Source organism: Podarcis erhardii (assembly GCF_964252035.2).
Source record: "Podarcis erhardii genome assembly, chromosome: 18".
Classification (NCBI taxonomy): domain Eukaryota; kingdom Metazoa; phylum Chordata; class Lepidosauria; order Squamata; family Lacertidae; genus Podarcis; species Podarcis erhardii.
Window position 1 is genome coordinate 9,078,387 of NC_138516.1, and position 17,362 is coordinate 9,095,748.

Here is a 17,362-nt window from a genome sequence, read left to right on the forward strand (position 1 = left end):
GGGGGGCGGGAAGCAAAATCCTGTTTTGTTTTTGTTTTTAAAGGGGGGATGCAACCTTATCCTACGAAACAGGAGAGCCTTTCCCACTGTTACATCAGGTTCTTTCCTCGGGGGGGGGGCATTTATTCCACCTCCCCATATCTCCCCACCTCTTCCTTGGTGTGTTTAAGGGTTGGGAGGGTCTCTGGCGACCCGGCCGTGCCCATCGATCCTTTCAGGGACGTACCTCTTTTCCCGTTCAGCCCAAAGGCTTGGGGCATCGAAGCGTGTTTTATTATTATTATTTTTATTGTTATTATTATTTCAGCTCCCGTCGGGTGTGGCCCCCCCTCCCCCCCGCCGTTCGTTTTTAACTGTTGTAATTTATTATTAAAACGCTTTATTTAAGGAGAATTTCGGTGTTTTCGTTTTTGGGTTTTGTTTTTTTTTTAAAGAAAAAGTTCTCTTGCCTGATAATAGTAAATGGACAATCCCATTGTGCTTCCTTCTTCCTCCTCCCTGTCCTCCGCTCTTTTCGAAAGAGGCGACGGCAAACCAGATTTCTGTATCCAGGCGTAGAACCGTACGGAGACAAGGTGAAATTCTTGTATGCAATGTCGTCCGTTGCTGCCTTCTGGCATTCCATCCCCCCCCCCCCGTTATTTTTGGAAATATCTAATAAAATAGAATGATAAAAGCACTCCTTTGTTGGGTTGTGTGTGTTTTTTGCCTCTCTTTTTCCTTCCCTCCGTTTGGCTGCGATGGAGCTGAGCGTTCTTACATAATCGCTTGTTTCGTTTATAAATTGGTTCCCTGGAGGTTTCCACACTCTTCCCCCCCCCAAAAAAAAAAGAAACTTGAGAGATAATTAAAAGATTAAGCAGCGCCCTGTGTTGAAATGATCTCATGTGTAAATAAACAGTACAGAGACACTGTAAAGCCCAGCAAGGGAGATGCGGGAGTCGTTCGCGGAGCATGGCGTTAAACTGTGGAACTCTCTGCCACAGTAAGCAGGGAGGGCCAGCTTGGATGGCTTCCAAAAGGGGGTTGGGCAAATGCATGGAAGAGACGGCTTTGGGCGGCATATAGATAATAGAAAATATTAACGTAACATAGCGAAATTGGCTTGCGAGGTGGTGTGTTGTTCAATAAGAGATTGAGTGTTTGGTGGGGGGAGGGAGGGTCATTTAATTTCATTGTACACAGGTTGTGCAATGACAATAAAGCTGGTATTATTATTATTATTATTGGGATGCGAGTGGCGTTGTGGTCTAAACCACATAGCCTAGGGCTTGCCGATCGGAAGGTCAGCGGTTCGAATCCCCGCAATGACGGGGTGAGCTCCCGTTGTTCGGTCCCTGCTCTCCTGCCAACCTAGCAGTTCGAAAACACATCAAGTGCAAGTAGATACATAGGTACCGCTCCAGCGGGAAGGGAAACGGCGTTTCCGTGCGCTGCTCTGGTTCGCCGGAAGCGGCTTAGTCCTGCTGGCCACATGACCCGGAAGCTGTATGCCGGCTCCCTTGGCCAGTAAAGCGAGATGAGCGCCACAACCCAGGAGTCGGTCACAACTGGACCTAATGGTTGGAGTCATTATTATTATTATTATTATTATTATTATTATTTTATTTTATTTTGAGGAATGGAGCAGCTAATGCATGAACTTTATTAGTATTGAGCTTCCTGGACCAGGGATCTGGCTCAGTGTAAAGCAGCCTTCATTATTATTATCATCATCATCATCAGTTTATATACAACCCCTTATCAATAGATCCAAGGGCATTATACAACGTTAATAACACGTAATAAAAAAAATGATTTAAAAAAACTTAACAACAGTCAGAATCTTAGAATTACAGAATCCTGGCGTTGGAAGGGACCCAATGGTCATCTAGTCCAAGCCCCTGAACGGAGGAGGAAGTGAGGAACGCATAGCAGTAGTCCAAGCGGGAGATAACCAGAGCATGCACCACTCTGGCCAGACAGTCTGCAGGCAGGGAGGGTCTCATCCTGTGTACCAGATGGAGCTGCCCTGGACATAGAACTGACCTGCGCCTCCATGGACAGCTGTGAGTCCAAAATGACTCCCAGGCTGCACACCTGGTCCTTCAGGGGCACAGCTAAACCTGAGCCATTCCCTTTGTGAGGCCTAAGGATGCCTCTGCCTGAAAGCCTTCGTCTCTCACCCGGCCCAGTGCTTGACCCTGACGGGAAACGCATTATCCAGACTTTGGATGTGGCGTCGAAAGATTGCAGTTTCCGGGTCACCTTCAAAGGTAGCCCCACGGACAGCGCATGGCAGTAGTCCAAGCGAGAGATAACCAGAGCATGCACCACTCTGGCGAGACAGTCCGCAGGAAGGTAGGGTCTCATCCTGCGTACCAGATGGAGCTGCACTGGATACAGAATAGACCTGCACCTCCATGAACAGCTGCGAGTCCAAAATGACCCCCAGGCTGTGCACCTGGTCCTTCGGGGGCACAGTGACCCCATTCAGGACCAGGGAGTCCTCCACACCAGCCCGCCCCACAAAAACAGTCCTGCCTTGTCAGGATTCAACCTCAATCTGTTATCTGCCACCCATCCAGCCGCCTACAGACACTCACACAGGACCTTCACTGGTTCTGATTTAAGAGAGGTAGAACTGGGTATCATCTGCATACTGATGGACACCCAGCCCAAACCCCCTGATGATCTCCCCAACGGTTTGATATACATGTTAAAAAACATGGGGGAGAGGATAGAGCCCTTAGGCACCCCACAAGTCAGAGCCCAGGGATCTGAACACTCATCCCCCAACACCACTTTCTGGACACGGCCCGGGAGAAAGGAGCAGAACCGCTGTATACCCCATATACCACATACAGGTAGGTAGCCATGCTGGTCTGCCGTAGTCGGAACAAAATAAAAATAATCCTTCCAGTAGCACCTTAAAGGTAAAGGGACCCCTGACCATAGGTCCAGTCATGGCCGACTCTGGGGTTGCGGCGCTCATCTCGCTTTACTGGCCGAGGGAGCCGGCGTACAGCTTCCGGGTCGTGTGGCCAGCAGGACTAAGCCGCTTCTGGCGAACCAGAGCAGCGCACGGAAACGCTGTTTACCTTCCCGCCAGAGCGGTACCTATTTATCTACTTGCACTTTGACGTGCTTTCGAACTGCTAGGTTGGCAGGAGCAGGGACCGAGGAACGGGAGCTCACCCCGTCGTGGGGATTCGAACCGCCGACCTTCTGATCGGCAAGCTCTAGGCTCTGTGGTTTAACCCACAGCGCCACCTGCGTCCCTGGTAGCACCTTAGAGACCAACTAAGTATGTTATTGCTAAGGTGCTACTGAAGGAATTTTTAAATTTAGATACACCAGAGTAATGGCTCCCATTCCCCCTTCGCCCGCCACTTCTGAGCCTGGACTCGCTCTTCCTCTTCAGGGGGCCTTGTGGAAAATGTTTCCTCATCCCCCCAGGATGAGGAAACCACGCTGGCTTGAGTAACACCTTCCCGGATCCTTCCCTTGCGCTGACGAGGGGAAAAGCAAACCACCGACCTCCACTGTCGGGTTAGGCACCGGTTTAAGCTCTGAGCTACTTCCCTAAAGGAAAGCTACACAAAGATCTCCAAAGATCTATTCTCCCAGTTGAATCCTTTCGCCCAGAGATCCCTCGAATACAGATCCCATTCCTTGAAGATGGCAAAAGCCTCTCGGGCGTTCCTCCTCGCGAGAACGCCAAGGTTCCTTCTCGTCCTTCTCCAAGCAGGTAAGATGAGAAGTTTCGGGTGCGTTCGGGTTACAATCTCTCTGCCACCCTGAGGACACCGTCATCATCTTTGGCGATCCCTCTTAGCCGAGTAAGATTGTCTTCCATGAAAAGGGTCTTAACAGTGAGTCCGTAAGTGACTGTGGAGGCCAGTTCTGGATCCCCACGTCCTTCCACAGTGGAGATATAGGTTTCCGGGTGGGAGTTGACCCCAGTGTGGATTTGCCAAGCGTGCCTTCCTCTTAGCACGTTTCTCCCTTGCGTCCTGAGTTCGGGTGTCTTCAAAGCCCACAACACCTTTGGTAAAGGCTGTTCTCCAACTGGAGCGCTCGCAGGCCAGTGTTTCCCAGTTGTCGGTGTTTATACTACATTTTTAAAGATTTCCCTTGTGAGAGTCTTTGAACCTCTTTTGTTGACCACCAGCATTACGCTTTCCATTTTTAAGTTGGGAATAGAGTAGTTGCTTTGGAAGACCATAATCAGGCATCCGCACAACATGACCAGTCCAACAAAATGGTCCAAGGCCTGGAAACGATGCCTTATGAGGAACGGCTAAGGGAGCTGGGCATGTTTAGCCTGGAGAAGAGGAGGTTAAGGGGTGATATGATAGCCATATTCAAATATATAAAAGGATGTCACATAGAGGAGGGAGAAAGGTTGTTTTCTGCTGCTCCAGAGAAGCGGACACGGAGCAATGGCTCCAAACTACAAGAAAGAAGATTCCACCTAAACATTAGGAAGAACTTCCTGACAGTAAGAGCTGTTTGACAGTGGAATTTGCTGCCAAGGAGTGTGGTGGAGTCTCCTTCTTTGGAGGTCTTTAAGCAGAGGCTTGACAACCATATGTCAGGAGTGCTCTGATGGTGTTTCCTGCTTGGCAGGGGGTTGGACTCGATGGCCCTTGGGGTCTCTTCCAACTCTAGGATTCTATGATTCTAACTCAAAACAAAGTTGATGTCAAAGAATCATCGCTTTGACACGGGTGATCTTTGCTTCTTCCAATACAGTGGTACCTCAGGTTAAGTACTTAATTCATTCCGGAGGTCCGTTCTTAACCTGAAACTGTTCTTAACCTGAAGCACCACTTTAGCTAATGGGGCCTCCTGCTGCTGCCGCACCGCCAGAGCACGATTTCTCTTCTCATCCTGAAGCAAAGTTCTTAACCTGAAACACTATTCCTTGGTTAGCGGAGTCTGTAACCTGAAGCGTATGTAACCTGAAGCATATGTAACCTGAGGTACCACTGTACACTGGCGTTAGTTTGCCTGTCTTCCGAAGTGATGTGTAAAAAATTTTGGAGACACTGTAATAGGCCAGGGGCATGAATGCTTTTATCAGTAAATAGATGCAAACAAGTTTTTAGGTGGTCCCGGTGGTCTCTTCCAACTCTACCCATCTCCCACCTTTCTTCCTCATGTAAAACCACATCAGTTCACATCTATCTGCCGCCTTTCATCATACTGCTGTTTCAGTTTATTCTGAAGCAACACTTCGGTTTTTCTTTCTCTGCTACGTGTGAGGGGTAGCGGAAGGAGACCCAAGAAATTCACAGAGATTACTCTGGCTCTGTACAGTGGTCCTCAATAAAATAGGACTATGGGAAGCAGAGAAGAGGCCTCCCCCTCCATCTGGAAATAAATTACCGGGAGTTGCAGCCCCCAGTTGCTTTAGATTAAATTTGCATTTGATCGAACAATGTCGGCTGACAAAATATATTTAGATCAGGAATCTGTGGCGCTGTAAATATTGCAGGGCTATGACTCCCATTGGCTGGTGGTGGTGATACAGTGGTACCCTGGGTTACATACGCTTCAGGTTACAGACTCCGCTAACCCAGAAATAGTACCTCAGGTTAAGAACTTTGCTTCAGGATGAGAACAGAAATCGCGCGGCGACAGCAGGAGGCCCCATTAGCTAAAGTGGTACCTCAAATTAAGAACAGTTTCAGGTTAATAACGGACCTCCGGAAAGAATTAAGTTCTTAACCAGAGGTACCACTGTATATACATTGATAAGGAGCCTTCATAGAATCTACATAAGACTTTGAAGGGACCACGAGAGTCATCTAGTCTAACCCCCAGCAATTCAGTAATCATCATTATCACCATCATCATCATCTATTACTTAGACCCCGCCAATCTGGCCGGGCCTCCCCAGCCACTCTGGGCGGCTTCCAACAGAATATTAAAATACAATAGTCTATTAAACATTAAAAGCTTCTCTAAACAGGGCTGCCTTCAGATGTCTTCTAAAAGTCTGGTAGTTGTTGTTCTCTTTGACATCTGGTGGGAGGGCATTCCACAGGGCGGGCGCCACCACCGAGAAGGCCCTCTGCCTGGTTCCCTGTAACCTCACTTCTCGCAGGGAGGGAATCACCAGAAGACCGTTTGAGCTGGACCTCAGTGTCCGGGCAGAACGATGGGAGTGGAGATGCTCCTTCAGGGATACTGGGCCATTTAGGGCTTTAAAAGTCAGCACCGACACTTTGAATTGTGCTCGGAAATGGACTGGGAGCCAATGTAGGTCTTTCAGGACTGGTGTTATATGGTGTCCACTCCCAGTCCCCAGTCTAGCTGCCGCGTTCTGGATTAGTTGCAGTTTCCGGGTCACCTTCAAAGGTAGCCCCACGGAGAGCACATTGCAGTAGTCCAAGCGGGAGATAACCAGAACATGCACCACTCTGGTCAGACAGTCTGCGGGCAGGGAGGGTCTCATCCTGCGTCCCAGATGGAGCTGCCCTGGACACAGAATTGACCTGCGCCTCCATGGACAGCTGGGAATCCAAAATGACTCCCAGGCTGCGCACCTGGTCCTTCAGGGGCACAGTGACCCCATTCAGGACCAGGGAATCCCCCACACCTGCCCGCCCCCTGTCCCCCAGAAACAGCACTTCTGTCTTGTCGGGATTCGACCTCAATCCATTAGCCGCTCTCACAATCCCTGCTCACAACAACACGCTGTGGAGAACCATAGAAGAAGAGCCTTGCTGTCATTTTGAAAAGATACCTGTCCATTACTCTGCAAATAAAATAACATCCTTTGGGGCCTAACTATTCCGTACTCCGCTGAAACTGCATACAGTCGTACCTCTGATCCCAAATTCCTTGGGACTCCGACATTTCAGATCCCGAACGCCACAAACCCAGAAGTGAGTGTTCCGGTTTGCGAACGTTCTTTGGAACCCGAACGTCTGGTTCCGGAGCTTCCTGCAGCCAATCGGAAGCCGCGCTTTGGTTTCCGAACGTTTTGGAAGTCGAACGGACTTCCGGAACGGATTCCGTTCGACTTCCAAGCCCTGACTGTAAATGTTCCTTTTGTTGTCTCCTGACGCAACTTTGGAGAACTGCTTTTGAATAGTTCTGCCGCAACCTGCCGGACGTTTTCTGACCCAATTCATCCAACAGCCTTTTCTCACACAGGTCTCTGGTTCTTCGCCCCTAGCGCTTGGGGGGGCTGGGTTATCGGGGGCAAGGAAGTTGTGCCCCATTCCCAGCCCTTCATGGCCTCCATCCAGGTGAATGGGGCGCACGTCTGCGGTGGGTTTTTGGTGCGCCGAAAGTGGGTCATGACAGCGGCTCACTGCCTGATGCCCAGGTAAGTTGGAACCAGGGTGGATAAAAAAATCAATGATCCTGTTTTTAAAAAATTGAAACAAATCAGATTTTTATATATATATAAAATCCTGTTTTTTTAATTTAAATCATATTTTCTGGATTTAAATCGGATTTTTAAAATAAAATGCCGGGGGGGGGGGCGGGATATTTTTCTATTTAAGTTACATTATAGTCCAAAGGCTAAGGTAAAGGGGACCCCTGACCATTAGGTCCAGTCGTGGCCGACTCTGGGGTTGTGGCGCTCATCTCGCTTTACTGGCCGAGGGAGCCAGCGTACAGCTTCCGGGTCATGTGGCCAGCAGGACTAAGCCGCTTCTGGCGAACCAGAGCAGCGCATGGAAACGCCGTTTACCTTCCCGCCAGAGTGGTACCTATTTATCTACTTGCACTTGACGTGCTTTCGAACTGCTAGGTTGGCAGGAGCAGGGACTGAGCAACGGGAGCTCACCCCGTCATTGCGGGGATTCGAATCACCGACCTTCTGATTGGCAAGTCCTCGGCTCTGTGGTTTAACCCACAGCGCCACCCACGTCCTTTCCCAGTCCAAAGGCTATTCATCAGGAAATAAGGATTTGTTTTAAGTTTTTCATGTGTGGTTCAGATCCACCACTCGGCCACAGTCCTCGCTGGGTGATGTTGAGGGGGTCATTCACTGCTTAAGATTAAAAATTCAGCAATAAACTAAGGACATGTCTGGTTGGACTCGTCTAAACAGGAGCGTTTTTCACAGGGACTGAAAGAACGACAGCGGAGGCACCTGCTCAAGTTCAAGTGGCAGGCAGTTCCAGAGTTTAGGTGCTGCCAGATTAAAAGATCAATTTCTTACAAATGTGCAATGGCTATTCTGCAGCAACTGGGCCAGTAAGACAGACAGCTGCCTGTCTGGGCTGTTTCCTCTGTCTGGATTTTCCTGCCTTCCCTTCCCATATCTGCTGGTGGTTGTTTTTTTAATTAAATTTTATTTAACATAATTATTACAAAATACAAGCGAAATACTGCAAATACATACATACATACATACATACATACATACATACATATTTCAGATAAGCACACACATATAAAAAAGAACAAAAAAGAAAAAAGGAAGAAAAGAAAAAATAAGAAAAAACAAGTAGAAAAGTTGGAAGAATTTCTTCCAAATTTATTCTACAAATATCTCAATAATAAAATTCCATTGACTGACTTCCATCGCTTACACTGCACTTCCATTTTAAGCAAAATTGTATCCGTTATTCTGTATTTTCCCCATACAATCTCCTACAAACATTCTAATCAATAAGTTTCCTAAATCTATTCTAAACACAACCAATCAGCACCTTAAAAAGTAGAGACAACACCTTGCCAACAAAGGTCCGTATAGTAAAAGCTCTGGTTTTCCCAGTAGTGATGTAGGGAAGTGAGAGCTGGACCATAAAGAAGGCCAATTGCTGAGGAATGGATGCTTTTGAATTCTGGTGCTGGAGGAGACTCTTGAGAGTCCCATGGACTGCAAGAAGATCCAACCTCTCCATTCTGAAGGAAATCAGCCCTGAGTGCTCACTGGAAGGACAGATCCTGAAGCTGAGGCTCCAAGACTTTGGCCACCTCAGGAGAAGAGAAGACTCCCTGGAAAAGACCCTGATGTTGGGGAAGATGGAGGGCGCAAGGAGAAGGGGACGGCAGAGGACGAGATGGTGGGGCAGTGTTCTCGAAGCTACCAGCATGAGTCTGACCAAACTGCGGGAGGCAGTGGAAGACAGGAGGGCCTGGCGTGCTCTGGTCCAGGGGGTCACGAAGAGGCGGACACGACTAAACGACTCAACAACAACAACAAACACAACCAATACCTTACACTTAATCTACATAAATAATCATTTAAATGTTTCCATTGTTTCTGGGCATAGCTGTCAACCGTCCCTTATTTGGAGGGACAGTCCCATATCCCAGCGCCGTGTCCTGCTGCTGTCCCTTATTGATGATGTCCCTTCAATTTCCCGGGTTTCAAAGAAGCAGCTCCTCTCCCTCCCTCCCTCGCTGCCGGCCAGGGAGGAGGGAGGCTCCAACTGTGTTGCTTGGCTGCGTTGCTCACCCAATAAGGAGTCTGAGAACGACTGGGGGGTGGAGCTTGCATGCCTTGTGCTGATCAAATCGGCCACATTGCCTGGGGACCCGCCTTTGCTCAGCGCTTCCCAGCAGAGAGGTGATGGTGGTTTTCCTTGCTGCATCCCCTTTGCCGGGTTGCTGCGCTGTGGGAACCACCGCTTGAGGCTTCGTTTGGCTGCTGGCTGGGCTTTCTGCCTTTGGCTCGGAGGGGCTCCGAAGTCGAACATACCTGTGCTCCGAAAATCCCTTATTTTGGCTGCTGGTCCCTTATTTTCGAGGCTGCTGGTCCCTTATTTTCAAATCTGTAAGCTGACAGCTATGTTTCTGGGTTATACTTTTTGGTTTTTGTCTGATCAAACCAGTCAGTATCTAGCTGCTTTGTAACCGCGCTTTCCAAACTGAAACTCCAGGCGATCGCCGTCCGTCCGCATCGTGCTTGGCGCCCACTCCCTCGCGGCCCCCGAGGCCTCGCAGCAGATTTTTGGGGTGCAAGAATCCATCGCTCATCCTCTTTACAACTCTGGGACCGTGATGAACGACATTCGCTTGCTCAAAGTGAGTGGGGCGAGGGAAGTTCTGGCTAAATACCGTGTTTTTTTGCTCTATAAGACTCACTTTTCCCCTCCTAAAAAGTAAGGGGAAATGTGTGTGCGTCTTACGGAGCGAATGCAGGCTGCGCAGCTATCCCAGAAGCCAGAACAGCAAGAGGGATTGCTGCTTTCGCTGTGCAGCGATCCCTCTTGCTGTTCTGGCTTCTGAGATTCAGAATATTTTTTTCTTGTTTTCCTCCTCCAAAAACTAGGTGCGTCTTGTGGTCTGGTGCGTCTTATAGAGCGAAAAATATGGTACATCCTGCTCTATAAAGTACCGTACTGGGAGTGGTGGGGAACCTTTTCAACCCTGGGGGCCGCAATCCCTCCTGAGCAATTTTTGTGGGGCCGGATGACAACGGGGGACAGGGCCACAGGTAAAATTGGGTTGGGTCAAGGTTTGCAAAATCATCCTTTGCTCAGCAGGCTAGATGTAGGAATGGATTCAGACCCGGGGGGGGGGGGGATATATTGTTCAGTTACAGTGGTATCTCGGGTTAAGAACTTAATTCATTCCGGAGGTCCGTTCTTAACCTAAAACTGTTCTTAACCTGAGGTACCACTTTAGTTAATGGGGTCTCCCGCTGCCACCACACAATTTATGTAATGGGGGCCCCATTAGCTAAAGTGGTACCTCAGGTTAAGAACAGTTTCAGGTTAAGAACGGACCTACAGAACAAATTAAGTTCTTAACACGAGGTACCCCTGTATTGTGTCGGGAGCTGCCCAGAATGGCTGGGGAAACCCAGCCAGATGGGCGGGGTATAAATAGTGAATTATGATGATGATGATACTGATGATGATGATGAAAGGCTATTTTGTTCAGTTATTATCCTTCCTTGCTCAACAGGAGTGAGGTCAGTAGAATATCCTTTTCAGCTGAAACTTGGAAACTTAACAAAAGGTTGATTTAGCCTTCTAGAAATGATAATCCATAATCTGCTTTAAGGCAGACTGGGCTTCCCCCTGAACCCCGCCTTTCTCCCCTTTAAAAGCAGCAATCACACACACATGCACACTGAAAAACCAGTTGTTTAGGAAACAGGCAAACCAGGCTCATATCAGTCGATCAGTTTTATCCAAAGAGCTGCCCCGTGGAAGATGGAGCGAGCGATGCTTTAAGTGAGATTCCTCCATTCCAAGGGGTTGGACTAGATGTCCCTGTGGGGTTCCCTTGCCACTCTACAATATAATAATAATAATTTATTATTTATACCTTGTCCATCTGGCTGAGTTTCCCCAGCCACTCTGGGCGGCTCCCAATCAAATATTAAAAACAATACAGCGTTAAATATTAAAAACTTCCCTGAACAGGGCTGCCGTCAGATGTCTTCTAAAGATAGGATAGCTGCTTATTTCCTTCACATCTGAAGGGAGGGTGTTCCACAGGGCGGGCGCCACCACCGAGAAGGCCCTCTGCCTGGTTCCCTGTAACTTCACTTCTCGCAATGAGGGAACCGCCAGAAGGCCCTCAGAGCTGGACCTCAGTATCCGAGCAGAACGATGGGGGTGGAGACGCTCCTTCAGGTATACAGGACCGAGGCCGTTTAGGGCTTTCAAGGTCAGCACCAACACTTTGAATTGTGCTTGGAAACGTACTGGGAGCCAATGCAGATGTCTCAGGACCGGTGTTATGTGGTCCCAGCGGCCGCTCCTAGTCACCAGTCTAGCTGCTGCATTCTGGATTAATTGCAGTTTCCAGGTCACCTTCAAAGGTAGCCCCACGTAGAGTGCATGGCAGTAGTCCAAGCGGGAGATAACCAGAGTATGCACCACAAGGCTGTGACATGTTCACTGGTGCGCCCTGTCTCAAAAAACTGACCAGTAGGTGGCAGTATGATCTTCTGACAAATGACCACATGTGAACTCTGGAGATTATCCAAAAGGGGAGCAAGGTTTGGAACTGTCAAGAAATGCAATAGGAATCACTGCCTTAAATATAAAGTTGAGGTTCTAGACCTCATGAATAAAGGGGCGATTTAAATAGCAGACTGCCTCAAGCAGCAAAACATCTTGGGCCAGCTTTGCTTTGTATAAGTTTAAGGCTCCCCCAGGGATGCGGGTGGCGCTGTGGGTTAAACCACACAGCCTAGGACTTGCCGATCAGAAGGTCAGCGGTTCGAATCCCCGCAACGACGGCATGAGCTCCCATTGCTCCATCCCTGCTCCTGCCAACCTAGCAGTTCGAAAGCACTTCAAAAGTGCAAGTAGATAAATAGGTACCGCTCTGGCGGGAAGGTAAACAGCATTTCCATGCGCTGTTCTGGTTCGCCAGAAGCGGCTTAGTCCTGCTGGCCACACGACCCAGAAGCTGTATGCCACCTTCCTCGGCCAATAAAGCGAAATGAGCACCACAACCCCAGAGTTGGTCATGACTGGACCTAATGGTCAGGGGTCCCTTTACCTTTACCTAAGGCTCCCCCACGCCCAGTTTTAAATAACGTACATGTTGTTACAAAAGCCAAGTGTCTGTCCATCTCTATGCCAAACGGCAGCAAGAGCCCATAGAGTCTGCGTCCCTTTGGAGAATGGAAGACACAGCAGAGACGGTCCTGCTTTAAGAAAAATGATTTCTTCTTCTTCGGTGATCCCTCGTAGCTGAGTAAGATTGTCTCCCATGAACACGGTCTTAAAAGTGAGTCCGTAAGTGACTTTGGAGGCCAATTCTGGAGCCACACGTCCTTCCACAGTGGGGACATTGGTTTCCGGGCGGGAGTTGATCCTGGTGAGGGTTTGCCAAGCACGCCTTCCTCTTAGCACGTTTCTCCCTTGCGTCCTGAGTTCGAGTGTCTTCAAAGCCCACGACACCTTTGGGAAAGGCTGTTCTCCAACTGGAGCACTCGCAGGCCAGTGTTCCCAGTTGTCGGTGTTTATACTACATTTTTTTTAGATTTGCCCTGAGAGAGTCTTTAAAACTCTCTTGTTGACCACCAACATTACGCTTTCCATTTTTAAGTTCGGAATTTAGTTTCTTTGGAAAATGATAATTGGTTTTCCGAATAACATGACCAGGCCAACGGAGTTGATGTTGAAGAATCCTCCCGTCCATCAGCCTTCCTGTGCGTACTTCCTTTAACCCAGAATAAAAAGGTAAAGGGACCCCTGACCATTAGGTCCAGTCGCGGACGACTCTGGGGTTGTGGCGCTCATCTCGCTTTACTGGCCGAGGGAGCCGGCGTTTGTCCACAGAGAGTTTTTCCGGGTCATGTGGCCAGCAGGACTAAGCCATTTCTGGCGAAACCAGAGCAGCGCACGGAAACGCTGTTTACCTTCCCGCCGGAGCGGTACCTATTTATCTACTTGCACTTTGACGTGCTTTCGAACTGCTAGGTTGGCAGGAGCAGGGACCAGGCAACGGGAGCTCACCCCGTCATTGCGGGGATTCGAACTGCCGACCTTCCAATCGGCAAATTCAAGGCTCAGTGGTTTAGACCACAGCGCCACCCGCGAATAGAGGACCTCAAAACGATTTTGAGTCACAGTTGTCCTTGCTTAAATACCCCGTTCTGCCGCTAGAGGGAGACAAAGCTTAACCCCAGCACTAAACATGTCCCCTGATTCACCTTGCAGCTGAACGGCTCGGCCATCTTCAATCACGCCGTTCAACGTGTCAGGATCCCGCGGGCCGACACCGACCCCCGCCCGGGAGTCATGTGTCACGTGACGGGCTGGGGGGACACCTCCAATTATGGGACGATCCCCACCATACTGATGGAGGCCAACACAACTATTGTCGACCGGAAAACATGCAACGTATCGTGGGCTGGCCAAATCCACCGCTGCATGATCTGCGCCGCCAACACTGACCCCAGTCTCCGGGGGTTCTGCTCGGTGAGTGCTATTTTTTTGGGGGGGGGGTGCCCAAATCAGAATTTTCTGAACCGGAAACCCTGGCGCCTTCTTGAATTCCGAATGCCAGGTTTTTATTTATTTTGTTTCTTTTTATAATCTCTATATAAAACAGAGAGAGAGAGAGAGCATTATTCAAAATAAAAATATGAAAAGCGAAACCATATACAGTGGTCCCTTGGTTCTCCAAGGAAGTCCGTTCCAAAACCAAAGCGTTCCAAAACCAAGGCGTGCTGCTTTCCCATAGAAAGTAAGCCCAAACGGATTAATCCGTTCCAGACTTTTAAAAACAACCCCTAAAATAGCAATTTAACATGGATTTTACGCTCTAATGAGACCATTGATCCATGAAATGAAAGCAATAATCAGTGATGCCAAAAATTCAAATGATATTTTTTTTCCTTACCTGCGCTGATGATGGTTGCTGTTTTGATGGGGGGCTTTTATCCATTTCCGCAGTCACACAAACAATCCATCAGTAGCTGAACTGGGTTCCAAACAGTCACAAAAGCAAATCAATTGAAAAAGCCTCGGAAACAGAAATGCAAAATAAACAGCAAAAACGAAAGCGCCAAACTTAATCCATTCCGGAAGTCTGTTTGACTTCTGAAATGTTCGAAAACCAAGGCGCAGCTTGTTTCCATGCGCTCTGGTTTCTGTCACGGCGTCCCGTTGCGCCAGAAGCGGTTTAGTCCTGCTGACCACATGACCCGGAAAGCTGTCTGCGGACAAACGCTGGCTCCCTCGGCCTGAAAGCGAGATGAGCGCCGCAAGCCCCTAGTCGCCTTTGACTGGACTTAACCGTACAGGGGTCCTTTGTCTTTACCTTAGGGGAGCGGGTGGCGCTGTGGTCTAAACCACAGAGCCTCTTGGGCTTGCCGATCAGAAGGTTGGCGGTTCGAGTCCCCGCGACGGGCTGAGCTCCCGTTGCTCGGTCCCTGCTCCTGCCAACCTAGTAGTTCGAAAGCACATCAAAGTGCAAGTACAGTGGTGCCTCACAAGACGAAATTAATCTGTTCCGCGAGTCTCTTCGTCTAGTGGTTTTTCGTCTTGCGAAACAAGCCCATTGACGGCTTAGTGGGTTAGCGCTATCAGCGCTATTAGCGGCTTTTAGCGGCTTTTAGCGGCTTATCGGCTTAGCGGATAAGCAGATAAGTGGCTTAGCGGCTTAGAAAAAGGGGGGGAAGGGGGAAAAAACCCGCAGGAACTCGCAAGACATTTTCGTCTTGTGAAGCAAGCCCATAGGGAAATTCGTTTTGCGAAGCACCTCCAAAACGGAAAACCCTTTCGTCTAGTGGGTTTTCCGTCTTGCGAGGCATTCGTCTTGCGGGGCACCACTGTAGATAATGAGGTACCGCTCCGGCGGGAAGGTAAACGTCGTTTCCGTGCGCTCTGGTTTCCGCCACGGTGTCCCGTTGCACCAGAAGCGGTTTAGTCCTGCTGGCCACATGACCCGGAAAGCTGTCTGCGGACAAATGCCGGCTCCCTCGGCCTGAAAGCGAGATGAGTGCCGCAACCCCGTAGTCGCCTTTGACTGGACTTAACCATCCAGGGGTCCTTTACCTTGCCTTTATATATTATTTTATATGTGTTGGAAGCCACACAGAGATGAGCGCCGCAACCCCGTAGTTGCCTTTGACTGGACTTAACCGTCCAGGGGTCCTTTACCTTACCTTTATATATTATTTTATATATGTTGGAAGCCACACAGAGATGAGCGCCGCAACCCCGTAGTCGCCTTTGACTGGACTTAACCGTCCAGGGGTCCTTTACCTTTACCTTCAGAATGGGTATCAGTGCCACTGACCTTTGTCTCCCTCGCATGCCAGGGCGACTCAGGCGGACCCCTGCTTTGCGGTTCCAGAGTCCACGGGATCGTCTCTTTCAACGGACGCCGTTGTGGAGACCGCCGGTTCCCGGACGTCTACACTCGCATCTCCAAATACGTTGCCTGGATCCGTTACGTACTACAGACGTTTTGAATTGGAGCAGGTTGTGTGTGTGTGTGTCTTTGGCAAAGTCCTTGTCGGGGATAATTTTTTTGTCCTCCCCTCAGGAAGGAAGCGATGGAGTTGGAATAACAATAGCTTTTTTAAAAAATTAAAAATAAACCCTCCATTTTATAAAAGAAGTAACTGTCGTCCCCATTAGACTCCACAGTGAGTGTGTGTGTGTGAGAGAGAATGGTTATCTGTGTGTGGCTTTGTGGAATAATTTTCTGCTCAACAGAGCCGTTTTGACACCCTCACAAGTCGGTGTGCTCTCCTTCCTTGGAGATATTTCATGTTGTTGTTTAGTCGTTTAGTCCTGTCCGACTCTTCGTGACCCCCTGAACCAGAGCACGCCAGGCACTCCTGTCTTCCACTGCCTCCCGCAGTTTGGTCAAACTCATGCTGGTCCCTTCGAGAACACTGTCCCACCATCTGGTCCTCTGTCGTCCCCTTCTCCTTGCGCCCTCCATCTTTCCCAACATCCGGGTCTTTTCCAGGGAGTCTTCTCTTGTCATGAGGGGGCCAAAGTCTTGGAGCCTCAGCTTCAGGATCTGTCCTTCCAGTGAGCACTCAGGGCTGGTTTCCTTCAGAACGGAGAGGTTTGATCTTTCATAGCCTCCAACATTTCCCCGATGAAAATAGGGACGTCCCGTTCCATAATGATAATTTTACTATTTATACCCCGCACATCTTACTGGGCTGCCCCAGCCACTCTGGGCGGCTTCCAACATTTAAAAAAAAAATAAAAAAACATTAAACATTTTAAAAAGCCACCTTCTCCTATACTGGATTGCCTTCAGACGGCTCAGGGGTCGGATAACTCCATCCCCTTTCTCCGATGAAAATAGGGGCTGCTGGCCACGTGACCCGGAAGTTGTACGCCGGCTCCCTCGGCCAGTAAAGCGAGATGAGCGCCGCAACCCCAGAGTCGGCCACGACTGGACCTAATGGTCAGGGGTCCCATTACCTTTATATATAGGGTGCCTACATTCTGCATGGACTGGTTGCATGGCCACATGCGCAAATGGCTTGAGATACTTATGAGGTCCATCAATGACCATATAGCATATATTCAACACAAAAAAACAGTGACCATTTGTTGTTGACAAAGGACAGCTGGACATATGAAGGGCCCCATTACCTTCAGGAGCTGAGGTCCTCGGCAAACCTAAATCTGGCCCTGCCCGTCCCCCATGGGACAGCAGCTCTGGCGGAAAATGCTTTCCTCCCATCGGCCAAAAGCATCTCCCATCTGTTTTGACTTTGTGGCGTCGTTTTCCAGCCCAGCCAAGGACAACCGGGAACGAGAGCAAAGAGACGGGCGAGGGCGAGGGAGACGAGTCGACAGGGCACCAAAAACAACACGTCTCATAATTGTGTCCTGATGGGCCAGCCTTCCTCGCCCCTTTCTGAGGAAAAAGTCGTCTGGAAAGGGGACAGGATGGATCAGTGGTTAGAGACGAGGCCAGGAGGGCTGGGGCGACCTCCCAGGCATGTCATGGT

The 17,362-nt window shown here is 49.3% G+C and overlaps 1 protein-coding gene across 1 annotated transcript; it reads left to right on the plus strand.

The window, feature by feature from the left end:
• Positions 1–3,599: 3,599 nt before the first annotated feature.
• On the plus strand, positions 3,600–16,429 carry LOC309332994 (serine protease 57-like). Its single transcript, XM_081846413.1, has 5 exons — positions 3,600–3,730; positions 7,150–7,324; positions 9,840–9,984; positions 13,590–13,850; positions 15,698–16,429. The coding sequence occupies exons 1-5, from the start codon at positions 3,661–3,663 to the stop codon at positions 15,848–15,850; spliced, it is 804 nt and encodes a 267-aa protein (XP_081702539.1). The 5' UTR covers positions 3,600–3,660; the 3' UTR covers positions 15,851–16,429.
• The last annotated feature ends 933 nt before the right edge of the window (positions 16,430–17,362 follow it).